Source organism: Schistocerca americana, chromosome 1 (genome assembly GCF_021461395.2).
Source record: "Schistocerca americana isolate TAMUIC-IGC-003095 chromosome 1, iqSchAmer2.1, whole genome shotgun sequence".
Lineage (NCBI taxonomy): Eukaryota > Metazoa > Arthropoda > Insecta > Orthoptera > Acrididae > Schistocerca > Schistocerca americana.
In genome coordinates, this window is record NC_060119.1 from 756,605,733 (window position 1) to 756,631,993 (window position 26,261).

A 26,261-nucleotide genomic window follows, 5' to 3' on the forward strand; every position below is an offset into this window, starting at 1 on the left:
TTACTTTTGAATTCGTTCAGATTGTTAATAACAAATTTCATAAGTGAATATAGATATAGTTAGGCTACAGTGAAGATCTCTAGCTCTTTAAATAAGTGTCTACAGGATAATCTTGAATGAGCTCCAGCAATTATTCTGATTACATACTTTTGTGCAATGAACACTCTTTCACTCAATGATGAGTTACCCCAGAATACGATGCCATACAAAAGCAGAGAATGAAAATAGGTGTGGTAAGCTAATTTACTGAGATGTATATCGCCAAAATTTGCAATGACCCTAATTGCATAAGTAGCTGAACTCAAACATTTCAGCAGGTCTTCAGTGTGTTTTTTGCAGTTCAACCCCTCATCAATGCATACACCTAGAAATTTTGAATATTCTAGCTTAGCTACCGATTTCTGATAGACGTCTATATTTATCAATGGTGTCATTCCATTTACTGTGTGGAATTGTATGTACTGTGTTTTTTCAAAGTTTAATGAGAGCCCATTTGCAGAAAACCACTTAATGATTTTCTGAAAAACATCATTTACAATTTCACCAGTTAATTCTTGTCTGTTGGGCATGATAGCTATACTTGTATCATCAGCAAAAAGCACCAGCTTGGCATCTTCATGAATATAGAATGGCAAGTCATTAATATATATTAAGAACAGCAGAGGACCCAAGACCGAACCTTGCAGCACCCCATTCTTGATTGTTCCCCAGTTTGAGGAATCACCAGTTTTTTGCATATTTTGTGAACTGCTTATTTCAACTTTCTGCACTCTTGCAGTTAGGTATGATTTAAACCATTTGAGTGCTGTCCCATTCATACCACAGCATTTGAGCTTATCTAGAAGTATTCCATGATTTACACAATCAGAAGCCTTTTAGAGATCACAAAAAATCCCAACGGGTGACTTCCGGTTACTCAGAGCATTTAATATTTCATTAGTGAAAGAATATTTAGGATTTTCCATTGAAAAACCTTTCTGGAAACCAAACTGACATTTTGTTAAAACTTTATTTTTACAAAGGTGTGAAGGTACTCTATAATACATTACTTATTCAAGAATTTTGGATAAGGCAGTCAGAAGAGAGATTGGGTGGTAGTTGTTGACATCAGATATATCCCCCTTTTTATGTAGTGGTTTAACAATGGCTTACTTCAGTCTATCTGGGAAAATACCCTGCTTCAGAGAGCTATTACATATGTGGCTAAGAATCCCACTTATCTCTTGGGAACAAGCTTTTATTATCCTGCTGGAAATGCCATCAATTCCATGTGAGCTTTTATTCTTGAGAGAGTTTATTATCTTCTTAATTTCTGAAGAAGAGGTCGGTGGGATTTCAATTGTATCAAATGGTGTGGATAAGGCCTCTTCCATTAACTGCCTTGCTTCTTCTAATGAACATTTAGATCCAATTTTCTCTACAACATTTAAAAAATGATTATTCAAAATGTTTTCGACTTCCAGCTTGTTGTTTGTCAAGTTTCCATTCGCTTTGATGGTAATGCCGTCATCCTGTACTCTTGGTTGCCCTATCTCCCTTGTAATAATATTCCAAATTGTTTTGATTTTGTTATCAGTAGTATTAATCTCAGACATGATGCACATGCTTCTGGACTTTTTAATAACCTTTCTTCATGTAACACAGTAGTTTTTATAATATTTGGCTGTTTCTGGGTCATTACTCTTTCTTGTTGTTAGATACAGTTCCCTTTTGTGGTTACAGGATATTTTTATTCCTTTAGTAAGCCAAGGTTTTTTTGCATGGTTTCTTATGATTAGATTTAACTACTTTCTTGGGGAAACAGTTTTCAAATTCTCTTACAAGTGTATCATGAAATAAGTTATATTTTAAATTAGCATCGGGTTCCTTGTACACCTCATCCCAGTCTAACTGCTGAAGATTTTCTCTGAAATTTCTAATTGTTGAGTCATTACATTAATTGAATGCACAACTTTGGAAGGTAGTTTTGAATTACTGAATGGAGCTATGTCATATCTGTAACTAGCTGAGCACCGTGATCAGAATGGCTATTCTCAACAGGACAAGAATTTATGTCTTTAAACTTATCTTGGTCTATAAAAGTGTTATCTATCAATGTGCTGCTGTCCTTTACTACCCGAGTAGGAAAATTAATGACAGATGTCAAATTCAAAGAACCGAGCAAGACTTCCAGGTCATTCTTCCTATTCCCCTCTTTCAGTGAATCAACATTGAAGTCCCCACAAATAATAATTTGCTTTCCCCTATCTGACAGATAGCACAACAAGGCATCCAAGTTTTCCAGGAATAAGTGAAGGTTTCCTGAAGGGGACCTATATACTGTTACAATTATAAAAGAGCTCTCCTTCAGTTTAAGTTGACAGGCACATGCTTCTGTATGTTGCTCTAGACAAAACTTTTTTGTATGTAAGCTTCTTACACAGTGATAACATTTAACATATATGGCAACTCCTCCTCTCACCTTATTCTCTCTATGCATATGTGCAGCTGGTTTATAACCATTGATATTTATCATTTCCATATCAGACACAATGTGATGCTCAGACAGGCATAGTGCATCTATTACATTATCAGATTCAATGTCATCTAAACAAACCAGGAGCTCATCTATTTTATTCTTCAGTCCTGGAATATTTTGGTGAAAAATGGTAACATTATTTTTTACTTTACTTTTGTGAGAATCTACTTTTTTCTTTAATCCACCAATATTTTGGTTAAATATGGTAACATTATTATTTACTTTCCTGTTATGAGAATCTTGTGAGTTTTGGACCTCTTTAGCACCTGCCTGCCTGAACTTCTCATTGGACACTGATATTAGTCTAAAAAAGAGGTACATCATGAGTACTAGTGTCCTCCCTTATGAATTTCTCTAACAACCCTGCCAGTTTACCCTTCCCTTTCCTATTTAGCTGTAGGCCATGCCTAGTGAAATCCCCCCTATCAATAGACTCGACAGGAACCAATCCAATGTCTGATAGAGTGGCCGCTCTACGCAACTGATCCAACCCCATATTTACCCTCCTGACAGAGCGGTTCAACTGGGGCTGATCATGCCACGTGAAAGCAGGCACCAGCCCAAAATTGGTATGGGTTGTTGCAGAGGCTATTTTCACCAGGCCACACTCAATACTGTAGCCCTGATCCCTATCAAAACTGTTTCCCACTCCACCCACTATCATCACATGATCCTTCTTTGAGAAACCATTGCACAAGGAACCTATATCCTCTACCACCTGGCTAAGACATGCACTTGGCTTGAAAAAGTTTCTGACCTGGTACCTGTCACCTAATTTTTCCTGCAAAATCTGGCCCACACCTCTTCCATGGCTGCTACCTACCAACAGAACTTTCGTCTTACTTTCTACTTTTTTTTGAAACAGTTGGTTTCCTAGTAAGATTCTGTTGCATCTTAACTACATCTACTTCTCCTGGAGCCTCTTCCTCACTTAACTGTGGTAGCAAGGCAAATCTATTTGTTGTGCCAATTGGGGGACTGTTCAGACACTGTTCTCTTTCTGTGGCCCCTGTTCCCTGCTACCACTTCCCACCGCTGTTTACCCTCCTCCCCCCTTAACCTCTTCAGTTCCTCCCTCGCTCTGTCCAAATCAGCCTGAAGGGCTCTAATTTTCTCATTCTGTTCAGCTATAATCCTATCTCTTGAGCAAACCCTGCAAAAGAATGGAAGAGTCTCGTTTGCTTCCCCAATTCGCATGCCGCTACAATGTCCCCAATGAAATCACCCGTCACAACAGCTGCACAAAACCCCTGAACTGCTGCCAAGTCAAAGGGGTGAGGCTGACAGCAGCTTGGATCTAGGTATACTGGATCCCACAGGGTTTGTATCCCTGAGGAATTCTCGGATACAATAACTGCCTAATTCACTCATCCAGCACGTCGTACTCTGGCTCTCTCACAGCCTTATCCTATCTGAACAGAGACAGGGCCATCTGTGAAAGCAGCCATGTCATATAAAGGCTTGTTGCAATTACTGCATAGTATTTTACATCATAACCACCAACTGACTGTATGCCATTGTAAATGGTCACCACCAACAGAATTCACCACCCAGTGGTGGAACATACCACTGAGCACAACATGCTCTGGTACAGTAGTTGCTTCAAAACTTGTGCCAAGTGGATCCTTCCCCCCCCCCCCCCCCCCCCCTCCACCCAGCACCAGATTTTCTCAACTGTACTGATACAACTACACAGGAATACATCCTTCTCTTCTGTAATATTCCTGGCCTCAGTCTCCTCTAACCTACTGCACCCACACCCTCTACCCAACAGACTCTCCCTCCTCTGTCCTGTCACTCCCTCCCAATCCATGCCTTCACATCATTGTCATTGTGCACCACACAACTCACAAACTCTGGAGTCTGTGAGTTGCATTCCTATCATGTACACTTGCTGTCCCCCACCCCTCTTCCGCATTCTTATCCCACACACTGGCTACCGTCCCCTGAGCTACCAGCAACCCGTCGTCCTGTTTCCCACCTCTTTCTCTCTATATCCACCATACCCATAAACCCTCCCCACTAGTCCACCTGATCTTAGCATTGTGTGTTCAGCTGTCACAGTGTAGGTACAAGGGGGTGTGTATGTGTGTGTGTGTGTGTGTGTGTGTGTGTGTGTGTGTGTGTTTCTGAAAACTGCCTATCAACGACTCAATATATCTACTGTTCAATGAGGCATCTCTTCTACTGCTAAATTATATACTAGTAACTAACTTTGATATCCACCTCTCAATTTGCCTTTCTTAAGGGTTCACAAAGAACAGCATACAAGATATCTCTAATGAAATCATGGCAGAGGTAAACAAGAATTATTGTATATTCTGTGTGTTTCCCACAACCTTTGAGCATGGGGATTATAAAACTCTATTCTTATAATAAGATGGTATTGCTGGCATCCCTCTTGCATGCTGTCTCATTTTTATAACAGTAGTCAGAGGGACACAGTGACAGACTGTCTACATCTACATCTACATCTATGTCCACAAACATTTTACCAGTTAATGGGGTTCCTTCCCATTCCATTTATGTATCAAGCACAGGAAGAATGACCATTTGAATACCTCTGTCCATGCTATAATTATTCTGATCTTGTTCTCAAAATCCCTGTGTGAGCAATACACAGAGGATTGTAACGTATTCCTAGGGTCATCATTTAAAGCTGGCCCTTGAAACATTGTTAGCAGACTTTTGCGAGAGCCTGCTAGTTTGGTTTCTTCAGCATCACTGTAATGTTCTCCCATGGGTCAAACAAGCCCGTGAGCATTCGTGCTGCCCTTCTCTGTATATGTTAAATATCCCCTGTTAGTCCTATTTGGTAAAGATCCCACACACTTAAGTAGTATTCTAGAATGGGTCACAAGAGTGATTTGTAAGCCATCTCCTTTGTTGACTGATTGCACTTCCCTAGTATTCTACCAGTAAGCTGATGGCTACCACCTGCTTTACTCACGACTGAGCTCATGTGATCATTCCGATCCACATCCCTACAAAGTGCTACGGGTATTTGTATGAGGTGGCCGATTCCAACTGTCACTCATTGATGTTACAGTCATAGAGCAGAACATTTTTTTTAATGTTGTAAATGCACAGTTTTACATTTTTGGACATTAAAGCAAGTTGCCAATCTTTGCACCACTTTGAAATCTTATTGAGATCTGACTGAATATTTATGCAGCTTGTAGTACTGCAGAAAGTCTGAGATTACTATTAATATTATGTGCAAGGTCATGAATATACAGCACAAACAGCAGTGGTCCCAAGACGCTTCACTGGGGGCACACATCTGATGGTGACTCCCCACCCAAGATGACATGCAGTGTTGTCCCTACCAAAAAGTCCTAAAGACAGTCATAAATTTCACTCGATACCACATATGACTGAACTTTTGACAATAAGCATACGTGTGGTACTGAGTCAAACACCTTCTGAACATCATGAAATACTGCATCTGTCTGACTGCCTTGATCCAAAGCGTTTAGTATGTCATGTGATGTAGTAATTGACGGAAAGTCATCGAGTAAAACAGAAGTGATTCCAGGCATTCCCCAAGGTAGTGTTATAGGCACTTTGCTGTTCCTTATCTATACAAACGATTTGGGAGATAATCTGAGCAGCTGTCTTCAGTTGTTTGCAGATGACGCTGTTGTTTATCGACTAATAAAGTCATCAGAAGATCAAAACAAACTGCAAAATGATTTAGAAAAAATATCTGAATGGTGCAAAAAGTGGCAGTCGACCCTAAATAACGAAAAGTGTGAGGTCATCCACAGGAGAGCTAAAAGGAACTCATTAAACTTCAGTTACATTATAAATCAGTCTAATCTAAAAGCTGTAAATTCAACTAAATACCTAGGTATTACAATTACGAACAACTTAAATGGGAAAGAACACATAGAAAATGTTGTGGGGAAGGCTGACCAGAGGCTGCGTTTTATTGGCAGGACACTTAGAAAATGTAACAGATCTACTAAGGAGACTGCCTACACTACGCTTGTCTGTCCTCTTTTAGAATACTGCTGCACGGTGGGGGATCCTTACCAGACAGGACTGACGGAGTGCATTGAAAAAGTTCAAAGAAAGTCAGCACAGTTTGTATTATCACGAAATATGGGAGAGAGTGTCACAGAAATGATGCAGGATTTGGGCTGGAAATCATTAAAAAAAAGGCTTTTGTGTTGCGATGGAATCTTCTCACAAAATTCACCTACATAGGGGGGAAATGATCACCACGATAAAATAAGGGAAAAAAGAGCTTGTATGAAAAGATATATGTGTTCATTCTTTCCACGCGCTATATAAGATTGGAATAATAGAGACTTGTGAAGGTGGTTCAATGAACCCTCTGCCAGGTGCTTAAATGTGATTTGCAGAGTATCCATGTAGATGTAGATGAGAAAAGTGCAAGCTGGTTTCACATGAGTGATGTTTTGGAATCCATGTTGGTCATTCTGTTCGAAATACCTCATTATGTTTGAGCTGAGAAAATGTTCTGAGATTGTACAACAAATCGATGTCAAAGGCATTGAACGGTAGTTTCGTGGATCACTACTACTACCCTTGTAAACTTATGTTACCTGTGCTTTCTTCCAATTTCTGGGTATGGTTTTTTGTTTGAGGGATGTACAATAGATTATAGTTAGAAGAGGGGGCTAACTCAGCCATAAATTCAATATAGAATCTGATAAGGATTCCATTGGGCCATGGAGCTTTGTTCAATTGTAATGGTTTCAGCTGTTTCTCAGCACCACTGAAACTAACTCTTATTTCACTCATCTTTTAAGTGGTATGGGGATTAAATTGGGTCGATTCTCCTGAGTTTTCCTTTGTAAAGGAACATTTGAAAACAGAGTTAATCATTTCAGCTTTTGCCTTCCTACCCCCCAATTTCAGTTCCTGTCTCATTTGCTAGGGGCTGACTTGAAAGATTGTTTAGCAATATTCTGCTGCAGTAGTCACTGAAGCATTCATGCTTTGCTCTCTTGACAGCTAAATGCATTTCATTCAGCTTCTCCCTACCTATTGTCCTATGCTCTGTTTTACACCTATTATGCAGTAGTCTGTTTATTTGGGAGTTTCTCTATGGTGACTGTATCCCATGGAGAATCCCTCCCATTATGAACTGTTCACTGGATATGTCTCTGTACAGTGCATGGTTAACTATTGTTTTAAACTTGAGCCATAGTTCCTCTACATGCTCCTGCTCTGTGCTAAAAGTTTCAAGTTCCTCTTTGATATGACATTACTGATTTTTTTAACTAGTTTACTATATTTTTCTGCTTGTTTTAGTTGCCTTTTTTACTTAGGTAATCATAGTTGCCACAACTGCATCATGATCACCAATTCCTGTTTCGATGTGGACATCCTCAAAGAGGCCACGTCTGTTTGTTGCCATTAGATCCAATATATTTCTATCATTGGTGGGGTTTTGTACTAAGTGTTCTAGGTATTTTTCAGAGAAAACATTTACCAATGTTTCACAGGATGTCTTATCATGCACACCACTAACAAACCTGTAATTTTCCCAATTGATTGTTCAATGATTAAAGTCTACACCGATGATTACAATATGATTGGGGTACTTACATACAAGTGAACGGAGTATTTCTGTTAAGTTCTCGGTTACATCAGGATATAAGTCATGTGGCTGATAGAGGGATCCAATTACTATTTTTTGCCTATTCCTGATAAGCCACCTCCATTTCCCATTATTGTATCCTTTTGGAATTCTATTAAATTTCCCCAAAAATCTCACTGCTATCAATCTCAGGCTTCAGCCAGCTTGCTGTACCTGGCATGATGTGGGCTTCACTGCTTTTCAGGAGCATTTTGAACTCAGGCACTGTGTTGAAAATACTTCGGCAATTAACCACTACTCTTACCTTTGGGAGCCATTTCTGTTCATCTTACACTGATGCTTCTGGGTTTCCTACAGCCTAGTCTAAAAAGCCCTTGTGTGCACCCCACAAATGGTCAGTTATCTGGGTAACACCTCTGATGTGTGGTGCACACCTGACCCATTCAGGGGCACTCTATACTACAGAAATAAAATTAAACTCTGAATGAGCCCTTGTAACATGTGGAGGTTCAGTTCTGGCTGTGTTTATGTTTGTAACCTATGAACACTGATGTCCAAAACATGATGTGCATATCAGATGATGTGTCACTGCCAAGCAGCATAGCTCAATGAAACTTGGACCATACATAGAAACAACTGCTGCAATATAGTACTGGAGATAATTGAAAGAAATACACAGATCAACAGAAATTACACTTTTATTTAAAGACAAGAACTACCCTTAAATCACTGTGATTTATTATGGTCCCCTGGTCATTACAATAGGCCAAAGGTTGGTGAGGAGTTCTTTTGTTGGGGCGTTCCGTCATTCCTCCACGAGCATGACTGACAATTGCTGGATGGTCGTTGCTGCATGTGGACATGCTGCAGTGCATGTCCCAAACACATCCCACACATGCTTGAATGCATTTAAGTCAGGGGAACAGGCAGGCCAGTCCATTCATCGAATATCCCCTCATTCCAAAAGGCACTCCACGTACGCTGTTTGATGTGCTCATGCATTGTCATCCATGAAAATGAAGCCAGGGCTGAGTTCAACCCTGAAAAAATACTCATGGCTAAGGAGTACAGAGACACAATGTAGTTGACTGGTGGGTGTACCAATATCAAAGATTATGTCTGCTCACGCCATATCATCTGGACCACCAAAATGATCATGTTTGATCATTTTCCTGGGTGCATTACGTACTCTCACATCTCCATATGAGGGTATGACTAGAATCACTACTCAAACTGAATCTGCTCACATCTGAGAAGAGCACGCGACCTTACTCCTTGTTGATCCATTCCCTATGCTCTTGCATACACTTGCTTCAAGTGTACAGACATCTACAGAACACAACATACTCTGATTACTGTGGCGAGAGGCAGTGCTGAAGACAGCTGATCTTTGCAGTTCCATGAATGAGGACACTGCCAACAGGCATTATGGTCCTTATGTCACTGTGACTCTGATGTATGCACAGCAATACTATCAGCATATGATATAAGGTGGGGCAGAGGTCTTCATCAGTCTTCGATGGCTCACCGTCCAGTTGAAATATCGTATCCTGAAATCTCTTTGAACACAACATACTATTTTTCGGACAAAGAGATCATCCCCATGCAGTTGCCATGCCACTGTGGAGAGCAAGACTGTGTGCCTTTCATTCCTGGTAAATGTGATTGCAATTGCGTTTGATATTTGACTTGGGTCCCTTCTTACCTGTTGCACAGTGTAACGGTCATCTGGTGCTGACCTCGTGGCATGTGACATCCAGTTTTCTGTGTGTGACTGGAAGACTTTTAGCAACATGCTCCTGCATTTTCATTCATTTCCACCAAGTAGTTAATGTGTTGTGTTACTTCATCTGCCTCATGCTTAAGTCTTGTAGAGTAGTGTAAATAATCTACCAATGACTTTAAGGGATGGATGCAAAACTGCTGATGATACAAACATAATAATGAAGGATCTAAACTCTGCCTTATTCTGACATACACAAGTTGATAACTCAACAGGCCTACATTTGGTTCCAAAAAAAATCTTAATCTAATAAAAGCTCAATTTATACAATTCTGAACAAGCAAATATGACCTGTTGGCAACATAAGTACGAATAATGGCTGCACACTTAAAAAAGCTTTGTGTTAATCTCATCACTCAGTTGGAGGACAAGTGAAAGCAGAGTCATCAACTGATACAGTCCTTTTTTTAAGGGCATTATTCCAAATTTCAACCAAATAAGTTAAGAACAGTACCAGATTCTATATACCAAGACATTTTGAAAGGACTTCACTCGTGAAATAATGCCCTTTCAATAGTGATCATATTTGCATTTCATCTATCAAATATATGATTCACTATGCACTAAATTTCTGTGGTTCAGCTGTTACTATTTCTGAACAGTATTGTGAGATGTGAAATAGTGACAAATATTGGTCAGAAACAAGTGAAAGTACCAAGAATCCTTCATTTCCACAAGTGCCTTCTGTTTTTATTTTTGAAAAGACTTTCACAGGACCAGTGGCTATTAATGGGAACAAAATGCAAGACATACAACACTTACTTGATTATATTCTGCATGAATATAACACTTTCTATGGTGGTTTGATGAAATGACCTGTGCATAACAGTGCTGTTGATGATGACGATTTTGAAACTGTTTTGTATGCGCTTTGATTAGAGTTGCAATACTGAAAAAAACTATTACTTAAAAAAGGAACATCTTAAAACACTATTAAAGAAGTAACTTGACCTTGAAAATGAATTACTTCCTCAAGAAAAGGACCTTATTCCAATATTTTGGACTTATTTTTTTCAAAGAGATTGAAAAACTTCGCAACTGCAGTAATACCAAAATACCTATTTCATTCTGTTCTTTACACATCAGAAAGCCCATCCTGTTGCACTCCATACACTCACTCACAGAATGTTTTCCTTGGTTCCTGAAACTTAAGATTTTGGAGTAAGGTCCTTTCAAAGATGACTGCATCAATTAGATAAATTGATCAAGAAGGTCAGTTTAGTATATTTTACACTCAAAATACCTCTGATAGTGTTTCCATAATGGCAAGCCTGTAAGCATCTTTTGAAAATTTTCCACCCCTATCATTTGTAATGGCATTATCTTCTGGGACAGCACAGTAAAAGAAAAGAAAGTATTTATCCTTCTAAATCAAGTAACTGAATATTGTATAAATTAGATAACCATGCACCTTGTAGAAATCTCTTTAAGGATTTTGAAATTCTCAGCAGTACAAGATTTAGTGTGATTTACATAATCACAATACAAGATACACACAAAAATTTCATGCAGACTTTGGCTCCATCCCCAGGGTTCAGAGTAGGGAAATGTAATTTGACCAAACATTTTCAACAGGCTCCCGTCTAACACAAAGCAAACAGCAGAGAATTGCCACCAGCTCAAAGAAAATAAAAAATACCTCACCAGTCATTCCTACAATTTATCTAAATTTCAGGGTGGAAAAGTGTACCAGGTACATGACAAGTGGTAGTGTTTTGTGAGCAAGCCTGTGGCTTACAGATATATCTAATTGTTTCATTTAAAAATAACAATATTAAAGACCAATAAGAGATTAATTACCAGAATTTCAGTATAACTGAGGAACCATTTGTTTTAGTAACTTTTCTGTTAATTTACTAGTTTAGCTGAGACAAGCAGGAATTTTTAACAAACAGTTCAATGATTATTTATATATAATATAATGCAGCCTACTATTAAGTTAGTAAAAGTTGTTCCCTTTTCTTAAAGTATAACTTTACTCATTCCTCATCCCTGATTTTACTTCTTGATGGGATCTGTGGTAAAAAGTGAATGAATAAATTAATAGAAGAGTATTGGTCCGTGATTTGTTTTGCATTTGTTGGTGTAACAGAAGAAAATTGTTCAGGAAATCTATTTTTGGTCAACTCAGTGGAAGCCTATTTGTTTGTAACAGTTCTGACAAATTTGTAAACATATTTGGAGAACTCCTGCAACACAGATATAGTGTCCACTGCTCTAAGCCTAGTTCCATGGAAGTAATTCCCTGGTGTCTTAACAGATATCCTATAATCATGTCCCTTCTCCTTGTCTGTGTTTCACTCATATTCCTTTCCTCTCCGATTCTGTGCAGTACCTCCTCTCTCCTTACTTTATCAGTCCACCTAATTTTTGACATTTGCTTTGATTCTCTTCTGTTCTACTTTTCCCACAGTCCATGTTTCACTACCATACAATGCTGCTGTGCTCCAGACGTACATTCTCAGAAATTTCTTCCTCAAATTAAGGTCTATGTTTGATACTAGTAGACTTCTCTCAGCCATGAATACCCTTTTTGCCAGTGCTAGTCTGCTTTTGATGCCCTCCTTGCTCCATATGTCATTGGTTATTTTGCTGCCAAGGTAGCAGAATCCCTTTACTTCATCTACTTCATGACTTTCAATCCTGATGTTAAGTTTCTTGCTGTTCTAATTTCTGCTACTTCTCATTACTTCTGTCTTTCTTCAGTTTACTCTCAATGTGTATTCTGTACTCATTAGATTGTTTATTCATTCAGTATATCATGTAATTCTTCTTCGCTTTCACTCAGGATAGCAATGTCATCAGCGAATCGTACCATTGATATCCTTTCACCTTGAATTTTAATTCCACTGTTCTTCTGTTTCCATCATTGGTTCTTCGATGTACAGATTGAACAGTAGGGGGGAAAGACTACATCCGTGCCATACACCCTTCTTAACCCAAATGCTTTGTTCTTGGTCATCCACTCTTTATTATTCCCTCTTGGCTTTTGTACATATCGTATATTACCCATCTCTCCCTACAGATTTCTCTCAGAATTTCGAACATCTTGCACTATTTTACATTGTTGAATGCTTTTTCCAGATTGACAAATCCCATGGACATGTCTTGATTTTTCTTTATTCTTGCTTCCATTATGAACTGAAACATCAGAATTGCCTGTCTGGTGCTTTTACCTTTTCTAAAACCAAATTGATTGTCAACTAGCACATCCTCAATTTTCTTTTCCATTCTTCTGTATATTATTCTTGTCAGCAACTTCAATGCATGAGCTGTTAAACTGACTGTGCAATAATTCTCACACTTGTCAGCTCTTGCAGTCTTTGGAATTGTATGGATGATATTTTTCCAAAAGTCAGATGGTCGTTGTCAGACTCATACATTCTACACACCAACATGAATAGTCGTTTTGTTGCTTCCCCCCAGTGATTTTAGAAATTCTGATGGAATGTTGTCTATCCCTTCTACCTTATTTGATCTTAAGTCCTCCAAACTCTCTTAAATTCTGATTCTAATACTGAATGCCCTATCTCTTCTATATTGAACCCTGTTTCTCCTTCTATCACATCAGACAAATCTTCTCCCTCATAGAGGCCTTCAATGTACTCTTTCCACCTATCTGCTCTCTCCTCTGCATATAACAGTCAAATTCTCATTGCACTCTTAATGTTACCACCCTTGCTCCGAAGGTTGTTTAAACTTTCCTGTAGGCTGAGTCAGTCCTTCTGATAATCATTTCGTTTTTCAGTTTCTTCGAATTTTTCACACAGCCATTTTGTCTTAACTTCCTTGCCCTTCCTATTTATTTCATTCCTCAGTGACTTGTATTTCTTATTCATAAATTTCCCTGAACATTTTTGTACTTCCTTCTTTCATCTATTAGCTGAAGTATTTCTTCTGTTACCTATGGTCTCTTCACAGTTACCTTCTTTGTACCTATGTTTTTCTTTCCAATCTCTGTGATTGCCCTTTTTAGAGATCTCCATTCCTCTTCAGCTGTACTGTCTACTGAGCTATTCCTTGTTGCTGTATCTGTAGCCTTAGAGAACTTCAAGCATATCTCATCACCCCTTAGCATTTCTGTATCCTACTTTTTGCGTATTGATTCTTCCTGACTATCTCTTGAATTTCAGCCTATTCTTCATTACTAATACCATGTGATATGAGTCTATATCTGCTCCTGGGTATACCTGACAATCCTGTATCTGATTTCGGAATCTCTGTCTGACCACGATGTAATTTAAATGAAATCTTCCCATACCTCTGAGTCTCTTCCAATTATATCTCCTCCTCTTGTTATTCTTGAACAGAGTATTCACTGTTACTAGCCAAAATTTATTACAGAACTCAATTAGTCTTTCACCTCTCTCATTCTTGTCCCAAGCCTATATTCTCCTGTAACCTTCTCTTTCACTCCTTCCCCTACAAATGCATTCAAGTCCCCCATGACTATTAGATTTTCACTTCCCTTTATGTACTGTATTACCCTTTTAGTGTCTTCATGTACTTCATCTATCTCTTCATCTTCAGTTTGCGACGTCAGCATGTATACCTGAACTATCATTGTTGGAGTTTGTTTGCTATCAATTCTGGCAAGAACAACCGTATCAATGAACTGTTCACTGTAACATACTCTTTGCCTTACCATTCTATTCATAACTAATCCTATTTTCTGCTCCTGTTGGTATTACGCTACTCATCTGACCAGAAATCCTTGTTTTCTTGTCATTTCACTTCACTGGCCCCCACAATACCTAGATTGAGCCTTTGCATTTCCCTTTTCAGATTTTCTAGCTTCCCTACCACATTCATGCTTCTGACATTCCACACCCTGTATCATAGAATGTTGTCCTTTTGTTGATTATTCAATCTTTTTCTCATGGTCACCTCCTCCTTGACAATCCCCTCCCACAGACCTGAATGCCAATGGAGAGATCATCATGATACTTTTTCAGTTACAGGCCAAATGTCCTATGGATACACATTATGTGTCTTTAATGCAGTGGTTTCCATTGCCTTCTTCATCCTCTTGCTGTTGAGCATTGCTGATTCTTCCACCTTTAGGGGTAATTTCCCACCCCAAGGACAAGACAGTGCTCTGAACCTCTGTCCGCTCCTCCGCCCTCTTTGACAAGACCGTTGGCAGAATGAGGGTGGCTTCTTATCCTGGAAGTCTTCGCCCATCAAACCTAAGGTAATTTTAGTGTGGAGTGGGTAAAGGCTGTTAAGAAAGGGGTACCGGTATTAGGGTGGGAGAAATGGGGGTCAGTATCTCATGATGATTTCAGTGCACTTGAATGTAATAAGAAGTATAATTTTTTGAGTAAATTGGGAAGGTTTTTTCTAAATTTTTCATACACCAGTTGGTAGGTGGCATTTGAGTACCTACAGCAATTCTACAGATTTTTTTGTAATTTGGCCTTTATGGAAAAATAATTGTATGTTGAGTAAAGAGGACAGGAACAGAATGGACAGGAAGAAAAGAGAGAATAAAATGAAATAGAACTAGCCGCAACCTCCACGATGTCCCTTCTTCCAGTAGAGCTCATTCACCCAAGTGTGCATGAGCGCCCTTGAATTTGAAATAATGGAAAGAAAAAGTGGTGACTGATTGAAGATTTTTGACAGCCTGTAATGTATATTGATGTGGTAACGTGTTGTACACAGATGTCAAACATCTAGTTTAACTTTTCAATCTAGTACACATACTTAATCTTTTAGAAATGTTCATCATTATTATTTGATGTTCCCATAATCATCAAAAACTAAAAAATAATTAACAACAGTAGGTGACAGATTTAATATGATTTTGCACTGAACTTTTAAGATAATTAAAAATAAACATTTATTCATTACTTACTTATCAAAAATTACTAACACTTCTGTTGTTACTGATGTATCTTCTAAGAAGCATATTTTTAGTTGTATTGTATTGTATAGAACTGGAGCCCTAGAAACAATGGAGCGGCTTCGTCCCCGCCATAGCCCTCAATGGTTCACAACCCCACAACAGGCTACAGCAGTCCATTCACCCCACCGCCGCCCCACACGGAATCCAGGGTTATTGTGTTGTTCGGCCCCAATGCCCCCCCCCCCCCCCCCCAACCCCACCGCCCCAGGAACATCTCACACCAGATGAGTGTAACCCCAATGTTTGTGTGGTAGAGTAATTATAGTGTACGTGTACGTGGAGATAGTGTTTACGCAGCAGTCGCCAACATAGTGTAAATGAGGTGGAATAAGGGGAACCAGCCCGCACTTTCCAAGGCAGATGGAAAACCACCTTAAAAACCATCAACAGACTGGGCAGCATACCGGACCTCAACACTAATCCACTGGGTGGATTTGTGCCGGGTACTGGCATGTCTTCCCACCTGGAAAGCAGTGCATTAGACCACATGGCTAATAAGGCAGAATATTTTTAGTTTATTAACATAATGTGCTATTGTAATTTGTGCTTGAATGTGGTACAGGAAGTAAGTTATAGTCACAAATTATTTTTTGATGAAATATGGTATTTTATTAATGAATATCCTCTTTTTTACCAGGGTCGTACATTTAGTGGACTCATACACAGTTACTTGGATACATCAGATGAACTGAATAAAGTGTTTCTTCCAATTTACCAAACTCCTGAAGGCAAGAAAATTTATGATGAAACACTGGCCTCAGTTCGTGAGAACTTTCCTCAGTATGTGAGAGAAATTGAAGGAACAGCTGATGGAGCAAAGGTGCCATTTCATAAAGTAAGTTGTGGCTCATTTCAGAGACATACTCATGTAATCCAGTTTAAAGACATAAAGCAATATCAGACACAGTGAGAAAGAGAGTCTTTTGTTCATTTCTATTTTGGTAAACGTAATGAGTATTAATCACAATTAAGTAAAGAAAAGACGGTATGGGCAAACCAATTCGAACTGCCTTGTGTAATTACTATGACATTTATTATTATTATTATTATTGTTGTTGTTGTTGGTACTGGATAATACACAGGGCTGCCACAAGTTCTGGAAATCAGCGAATTTCAAATGTGCCAGGGAAATATCAGAGGAATTTGGAAAAAAATCTGGAAAAACCTTGTTTTTGTCTCAGTAGATGAAATGTTTTATTTATTGAGATGTCATGCATCGTTGCTGGCTAGGTGCAGCTGAGTACATGCGCTACTTCCCTACTCTCTCATTCCTACTGCTTCTCCCCTTCCTATCACTCCCTTCAGCTTGCAGTCGATGCTGCCACCACTTCTTGCTGCTAGGGTAGCCTGCCAACGAGAGACAGAGAGGTGTGAGGAGTGGTTTGTTTGGATCTGATTCTCAGAGGCTGTATACAAAGCAGTTGGAGATGGCAGTCAAGCGTGCATGAGTTGTGTCTGAGTGATTGTGCGAATGTGTGTGTGCTCTCATTTTCTGAGTAAGGCTATGGTCAAAAATTTAATTTTGAGAATGTGATTGTCTTTTCTATGTGCCTGTCTGCAGCTCAGCAATTATCTTTACAGAGAGTTGCTACCTATTATCATTAGTATTGATTCTCAAGGTATTCACACAAATTTTCTGTCACATGGATTGATCACCATGGCCTCACTTCATTAACATGGTGTCTGTGACACATGAATAGCTGGCCACATGAGTGGATTTCTGCGATGGGCCAAAAACGTAGTCAATTTCTGTGGGTATCTCTAATGGATTGGGCCTCCCGTTCTGAAGCCTGTTGTTTCCCACTAATGCGCAGGCCCTGCCCGTCAGATCTAGTCTTACCGATCTATCTTCAGGCCAGGTCTGTCTGTGTGTGGCTTAATGTGGAGGATATTCATAGTTTATCCATGGACCCAGGACTGCGGTGCTCCTCGGCAAGCCACAGCCATGGCGATGGATTTCAGGAATTGCGACTGTGTCACCACAAGTACATTTTACACTGTGGCATTTTGTAGACATTTTATTTATTGTAGTACATTTTGGCTCTTCAAAAGTAGTTTATATATTAGAAACTATGGCCGATAAGAAGAAGAAAATTGTGGCTCTCGCTGGCTTATAGAGTGCAATAGCTACTCCAACATGTATAACTGCTAACTCCTGTACTCAAATAGATCACATCTTCACAAATTTAAGATACTTTCAGTACAAAAGTGAGGTTATAGAAACGGCCCTGTCAGACCATGATGCAATAAAAATATGTCTAAATCATATCACCACAAATGAAAAGACACAATAAATATGGCAAAAAAGAAGATTAAGTGAACAAAACTTAACAGCCCTTAGGATAAAACTTGAAAAAGGAGGATGGGAAATAATGGAGAAAGACTCTCCATCAGAGGATCATAAAGTGAATTATTTTATTGACATACTTCCCTACCATCTCAGTATTACATGCCCAGTAGTAAAAACTAAAGCTGAAACTACAAATAAAAACAAAAAATGGATAACAAAAGGAATTTTGGTCTCTAGGAACAAGATAAAAATGATGCACAGAATACATAAAACTAGCACTGATGAAAACTTTAAAGACTACTACAGAAAATATAAAAGAATGTATGCTAGAGTACTGGAAGTAGCCAAACAACTAGAAGCAAAGAAGTACATAAATAGTGCTGATAATAAAAGCAAGGCTTGTTAGTTTATTATAAATACAAATTGCAAACTCTCTAACTCACAGGAACACAGCAAAATACAGTCCATGATCAGCAAACAAACTGTAACCGAACAGAATAAAATCATAAATCTCTTCAATGACTATTTTGCCACAGTAGGCCAAAAACCAAAAGAAAAAACAAATAACAAAAAATACAATAACACATGGAAAACATTTATTAATACCCATGGAAAAACAATGGCACTTTCCCCAGCGACAGAAGAAGAAACACTAAAGATAATAAAAAACCTAAAACAAACAAGGTCATGTGGAATTAACACACAACTAATCAATTCATCATTCCTGGAAGGAACTTTTCCAAAGTGCTCAAAGACAGCACTGATAAAACCAGTACATAAAAAGGGGAATGAATACAATCCAGAAAATTATAGGCCTATAGCTCTTTTACCAGTAATATCAAAAATATTTGAATGAGCTTATGCACAGAGACTCATCACTTTTCTCATGAAATATGAAACAATCAACAAGAATTAGTTTGGCTTCCAGAAAGATAAATGCATCATAGATGCAGTAATAGATCTCATCGAAAATGTCATAACAAACTTGGACCCTAAAAATAAATGTGTACGAATATTTCTGGATCTAACAATGGCATTCAACTGTGTAGACCAGAAAACTTTAGTAGAAATATTAGGAGTATATGGCATAAGAGGAAATGCAGGAGACTGGATTCTCTCGTACCTGACAAATAGGAACCAATATACTGAAATTACAAAAACTACTGGTGAAAAAATAAGATCTAAAGCAAGAATTTTACACTTGTCTATGCCACAAGGCTCCATTCTTGGCCCAACACTCTTCATTCTATACACAAATCACATCCCAAATATGATTAGGTATGGTAATATAGTAAACTAGTGCAGATGACACAACTCTTCTGTTTAAGGGTAAAGACACAGAAAAGCTAGAAATAGAAACCAATATAGAAGTGAATAATGCCATCCAAAGATTTATTGATATTACTAAAACACTTTGTTACTAAAACACTTTGTGTAAACTTCAGACTTCAAAACTTTCACAGTGAAGGTATGCATAGATGGTTGCTTAGCAGAGAACACCAAATATACAAAATTCCTTGGCATAAATATCGATGAAAATGTAAACTAGGTTGGTTGGTTTGCGGGATTAAAGGGACCAGTGTAAACTAGGATAAGCATGTATAGTGTATGAAGGGGAAACTCAGCTCAGCACAAACTCAGCTACCTGTAAGATACAGGCATTATGAAAATAATATATTATGCATTAATTCATATGATATTAAGTTATAGCATACTTTTGTGGGGAAATACTTCAAAAACAAACATTAATAAAGTATTTAAATTACAAAAAAAGAGTTATAAGAATGATAGCCAACTGTAAATGGAAAGATTCATGTAAACCAGCATTTAAAGCTCTCAAAATACTAACTTTACCCAGTATATACCTACATGAACTCCTCTGTTGGACCAAACTCAAATACTCTGCTGATACTAGAGATGACAGCACACAACACAACCATGACACAAGAAAACAGAACCTCTTCCCTGAACCTACACAAAAAAAGGTTATACACTGGACCAAAACCCTTGAAAAACTCCCTTTAGTCTCAAGAGAAATAAACAATAAAAATATTTTCAAAAAATGTCTGAAAAATTTTCTAATAGAAAACTGTTATTACAGTGTTAATGAATTTATGTGCATTACATTTCAAAACAATTGCAATACTATTATTGTATCAAAAGAAAAACTACAAAATCTAATCTAATATGAAATAGCCCTAGAATAATTTTGTAATAAATTATATTTTTGTCAAACAGTACCTGTCAGTGCATGAAATGAAAATAATTCTTGATCCAGCAGAGAAAGGGTAAATAAAGGATAATAAAGGATAAATAAATAAATAAAAATTAAATAAATGTTGTCCTATGCTAAAACCATTATGCAACCAGAGTGGCAGATTGTCACAAGAGAGTACATGTTCTAGATTTCTAGCAGACACATTTTTACTACAGTATGGATAACAGATGCAGCAGAGTCTGGGAGTGAAATAGCCCTGGATCTATCTATGATATTTCTGAACCAAGGCAAAAACTTGATATTGGTGTTCACCCCCCCCCCCCCCCCTCCCAAGCATTTGAGACAAAACATCAAAAATTTTAAAAAAGTTGATTTTCAAAAATATGTTTATTTTGTAGCACACATCTTTCTGAAGGGTTTGAATATAAAACATATATGTTCATGGAAATGTAAGACAAGTTATGCGGTCTTAAGTGTGCCAAAGTGCAGTGCCATGCCTCATCATACAGCACTGTATTTCGCTCTGTGGAATTCAAATGTGTATATTTTGTGATGGAAGCCATAAACCCTATATTCAGGACAGTGAAAATTAGAGTGTCCTGTGGTGCCTCTCCTGCTCCAAGTCAACTGGTTTGACATCCAACCCCCCCCCCCCCCCAAAAAAAACTCAATTAATACTTGGTGGGATTATTTGTGACTGGGAGAATAAGAACTTTTGAGAAGCTGTTAGCTTGTAACTTTCTCTTTTGAGTGATAAGAAATTCAATATAGGAAACATGAAAGCAGTAAGGGCAAGAGACAAGCAAGACAGTAAACATTTCTTCAGTCCTTAGGTCCCAGCATTTTTTCTCTCTAATCTTGCTACAGCTTGCAAGGTGTGCTTTTCTTTCTCTAAAAGAATCAGTGACCTCATCATAGTTCACCAAATGTTTTGCTTCATGAAAAATTAAAATGTCATTGCCTAATACTGAAAAAGCTTTTAATACAAATAGAGCCCAATTCTGGTGTAGTTTCTCAATTTGATTACATATATTTTGTCACTGTTAGATAAAATTAAATATGCCTTTCTAATATTGCAGCAATTGTAACACATACAATATAAGTGAGACTGTTTTGGCACAAATGGTCATTTTATCTACCTCATTTACATAAATAACATAACATAATGTAATTCACAAAGTATCAATATCAAATGCCTGTTACATCTCCTAGAAGCACAAAGTTTTTTAATAGGAAATAATTTCACATTCATTTATATGCTCCAGTTTCTCAGGCATAAGATCGAAAAGTAGCAGTAGTAATATGAAATTTTTATATAAATTTGGAATAGTCATATTCTTCCACATAGTTTGTGTGATGTTCCCACTTCTTCTCCTTCCTCATTCTAACAAACAAACTTGTCATCACTAATTCTGTAACTATTCCTGCCACTGTCTGGTTAACTTTACTAAACCTGCCAGAATCAGCAGTTTAGTTATCCCTCATTTATTCTCCGGTTAGGCATTATTACGTGTTTGTACAACTCATTTTCCATATTATTCAGAAATAGAATTAAGCAGCTGCTAACTGGGAACTGTACAACTGACCTTTAGTAGTGTAGTGATCTGGAAAAAATTTTGTGTCAAAATTTCATTTTCTTGGATACACCGAGAAGATTATAGGTAATATTTCTTATCTGTTCTTCCTATTAGTCATTTATTTCCACCCTGGTAATCTGAATCAATGGATTTTGCTGTAATTATAACAGTGCTTATCATTCCCACAAAATAGGACTTGGCATTCATCCGTTTGGGCTATTTGGCTCAGTTCATATAGCCCTGTTCCCTTTTGTCTTTGGAAACGTTTTTTATGTCTAGATGCAAAGATATATCAGGTACACTAAGCACACATTCAAAAATCAACTTTTGATTCATTTAGATATCAACTTAGAATGTGTTCAAAAATGTTCAGAAACCAATGGAGATGCATTTCAAAATCATATGAACAATTGGTAGACCAACATGTGCTCTATTTTAGGCACTCTGTGAAACAAGGTTTTTCTTCAAAGATATGAATTTGGTGCCCCCTGAAATTGCCACCCAGGGCAGATACACTGGTTTCACCTCCCCCTGCATCCACGCATGGAGTGAAATGATGCAGCAACTGGAAATGTACTCCAGAGTTGAACTGTACAGGAAAGTACCACTCTTGTACACAAAATGCTTCAATTACGCCCAGGTTAGTCATGAGATTCTGGTAGTATATAGACAAAATGGAGTGTCATGTTGAATGGTGCCAACAATTCGACCAAGGCTGCACAGATGTGGTTCATGCTGATCCACCATAACAGTCCAGAACTTACATAATGCAATTTCCATTTGTTTGGAAAGCTGAAAGAACATCTGGGGAAAGAAATTTCCAATTATGAGGACATTCAGACAGCAGTTCTTGAATGGCTCTATGACCAAGATTGGATATGTATTGTCAAAGAATGAAACAATTGAGGTGTATCATTTTGGCTGTTCTTTACAGAGATTTCGTAACTATGTTGAAAAATACTGTCATGAATCTGTGTCACTTTGAAGTGCAGTGCAGCGGTCAATGAATTATACATGGCCTGCTATAATAATGTGTAACTTACTTTTTGAAGTCCCCTCAAGTTTGATGAATCATGTATTATTGTAGTTCCTGTCCCATGGCTTGAGTAGTTCCCCGAGGAAACTGAAGGCCCAGTTCTAAATCACATGTTATGAAATATTTCCACAGCAAATCTCTGTCATATAAACAACCCTTTTTTAATCATTGTGTTAGCACATTTGAAAAACAAGGCCAGAATACGAAGTTCCTCTGTTACGCTTAGCATACATTCATCCATATCCAGATGCTACACTTCATTTATACACACTCTGATTTGTATAGGTCAGGGGAGGATGACTCTTTTATGGGTATTGAGCAAAGTGGTACAGTGGTTATCACATTGGACTCATTCAGGAAATCTGCATCCAACCACCCAGACTTAGATTTTCTGTGACTTCCCTAAATCACTTTAAGCAAATATGCATCCAACCATCCAGATCTAGATTTTCTGTGATTTTCCTAAATCACTTTAGACAAATGATGGAATGGTTCCTTTGAAAGAGCACTACTGATTTCCTACTCCACCCTTGAAACAATGCTTGTGCTCCATCTGTAATTATTTCAGTGTCTACAGGATATCAAACCCTAATCTTTCCTCCTTCATTCCTTTCTTCCTTCTACACTGGGTGATGGAGCTGTGCTGCTAATGGTCAGGGAAGCATGTAGTTCACCAACCTAGGCATGGTTGCAGTGGTGTGATGGATAGATTTCAGGTTTCTGTCCAATGTTCCATCACGAAAACAGCATTTTTAAGCATAAGTTTTGTTCCATAGAAAATTAAAACAGCAATGACAGTCCTGGAAGGCAGCCAGTGCTCCCAAGGCTCAACCTGGGCTCAGTCACTGATGAAGTGCTTGGCTAAGCAACTGTCTGTTGTTTCAGACAGTGTGTGGCATATGGCAAAGCAGTACATCAGCACAGCAACGGAAGTGGAGCAAGCAGCAGCCTGTGATGGTGGCTGTGTGTGCTAGGCATGAATATACAGCTTGGCACAACATAGCATGCAGAATCATGTTGTGGACCCAGTGCAAATGGCAATGGCTCACAACATTGACATGAGCCAGCACAGGCAATGGCAAACAGCTACAGTATTTCCTCGCATGTGGCAGTGACCAGCAACAGGGTTTTGCCACACAGACAACAATGGCGGGACAGTTAGTTGTCCCAAGCTCGAACCATGGAACTTGAGAGTTGGTGCACAACAGCAGTTAGAAGTTAGCCAGAGGTGGCCCACAGGTTGGGGTGTGCCAAGTCAGCAGTATCCGTATTTGGTGTAGACAGCAGGCCCACAATTACCTGAGGCAAAGAATGCTGACAGCACCTTGTTAACTCATCTTTAACAATATGTGAGAGTGGATTTCCTCTTGTAACTAGTTCTTGGTGGTTACTGGACAATGCTTGTCTAGAACTGGTAATATATATGCAAGCCTGGTGTGCTTTTGTTTCTGGAACAGTCATAGTTTTGTGCCAGAAGTCATAACAGAATCAAGACATGAGACAGAACCATTAAGAAATCATGACATCATTGTCTCAGCTTTCCTGTAATGTCAGGAACTTCACAGCCCAGTGGTGTGATACTGGAGGGGCAACTTCTCGTAGCAACTTCTCCTTTGAGAAGTCTTGGCAACTTCTGCATTGTCAGCAAATTGAATACATCTCCTTGTGTAAGAACACATAACTACTGAGGTGTCTTGCATCACCTGTCCTATAACATCTCTTTTCTGAGATGGTCACAAGATTCTGCTGCTACACCAGTCTGGGTCATGGTGCAACAGATGCTAACTGAGCAGAACAGCATAGTTGTGAGCACAATGTGCTCAAAATTTGGGGGAAAATTTTTCAAATTCTCATATCCATTGAGCTTTAAGTTTTCATGGTTTCCCTAAATCTTACTTATTTACTTTACCTTTCTCAGTCATGCCCAGAGGATCATGCACATCTACAATGCTCCTCTTTTGCTGAATTCTGTGAGGGGCATTCAGTAAGTACTGAAACACATTTTGTTCCCTTTCAGCCAGTTGTGGTTCAAAAAAATATGAAATTTGTTGTGGGACATCATGGAATATTCCCACTTCAACTCCTATAGTTTCATAAAGTTCCAGTTGGTGGCAACAGTCCATGTAGCCTTCAAAATGGTATCTGTATTTGTAATGGCATCACAAATATTTATAGGCCATTGCAGAATGTCTACAGAGACATGCCAGTGAACAAAACCACGGTGAGTCATGGCCCGCCCAGTTAGCCGTGCAGTCTAGCGCACGGCTTTCCGGAGTGGGAAGGAGTGCCTGGTCCCCGGCACGAATCTGCCCAGCAGACTTGTGTCGAAGTCCTGTGAGCCAGCCAGTCTGTGGATGGTTTTTAGGCAGTTTTCCATCTGCCTCAGCAAATGCGCACCGGTTCCTCTTATTCCGCCTCAGCTACACTATGTCGGCGATTGCTGCGCAAACAAGTTCTCCACGTATGCGTACACCACCATACTCTACCCCGCAAACATATGGGTTACACTCGACTGGTGTGAGATATTCCCTGGGGGGAGGGGGGGAGGTCCACTGGGGCCCGAACCACACAATAGCCCCAAGAAAGTAGTTCGTTGTGGGGTGGCGGAGGGGTGAAGTGAACTGCGGTAGCCCTCGTGGGGTTGTGGACCACTGCGGCTGTGGTGGGGACAGAGCCTCTCTGTCATTTCAGGGCCCTGGTCAACATACAATACAATGGTGAGTCATTGGGCAAGGTGTCTGCCATCATCACAACAAGGTCACACGAACCTGTCCCATCTACCGTGTGCCACCCAGGTGCACACAGCTGTTACTCTTGCAATGTCAGAATGTGTGGGACACCCTCATTCAAGGTGATTGATGGATCATAATCAAATACCTCAACTGCTCAACTGGACATCTGTGTTGGTAGTGCTGACAGACTAGTCCACCAGTTGGTATTCTCAAAGGTGTGTGCCCAGTGGGTTCCTCACCGCCTAACAAAAGCCCAAAAAGAGGAATGAAGGATCATCTGTGCAGAATTTCTTGAGCATTACAAGGCTGATCATGGAAATTTTTTACAAAAATCATCTCACGTGATGAATTGTGGGTTCAATACTTTGAACCGGAAACAAAACAGAAACCTATGGAGTGGCACCACACCACCTCTCCTCTGAAGAAAAAGTTCAAAGCCACACCTTCAGCCAGTAAAGTCACAGCAGCATCTTCTGGGTTCTGAAGGATTTATTCTGTTTCATGTTCTCTCTCCTGGTGCCACTGTCAACTCTGAAGTGTATTGTGCTACCCTCAGGAAACTGAAGAAACCACTTCCGCATGTTTGTCACAACAAAAATGCAGTGAACTTTTCCTTCCCAA

The 26,261-nt window shown here is 39.0% G+C and overlaps 1 protein-coding gene across 3 annotated transcripts in view; it reads left to right on the forward strand.

Annotated features, from left to right (window-relative positions):
- LOC124611594 overlaps window positions 1-26,261 on the forward strand; it is a 293,459-nt gene that overhangs the window by 178,049 nt on the left and 89,149 nt on the right. For all 3 annotated transcript variants that reach the window (XM_047140260.1, XM_047140258.1, XM_047140259.1), the window contains exon 4: window positions 16,425-16,622. In XM_047140260.1, coding sequence (XP_046996216.1) covers window positions 16,425-16,622 — 198 coding nt within the window. The remainder of the gene's footprint in view (window positions 1-16,424; window positions 16,623-26,261) is intronic.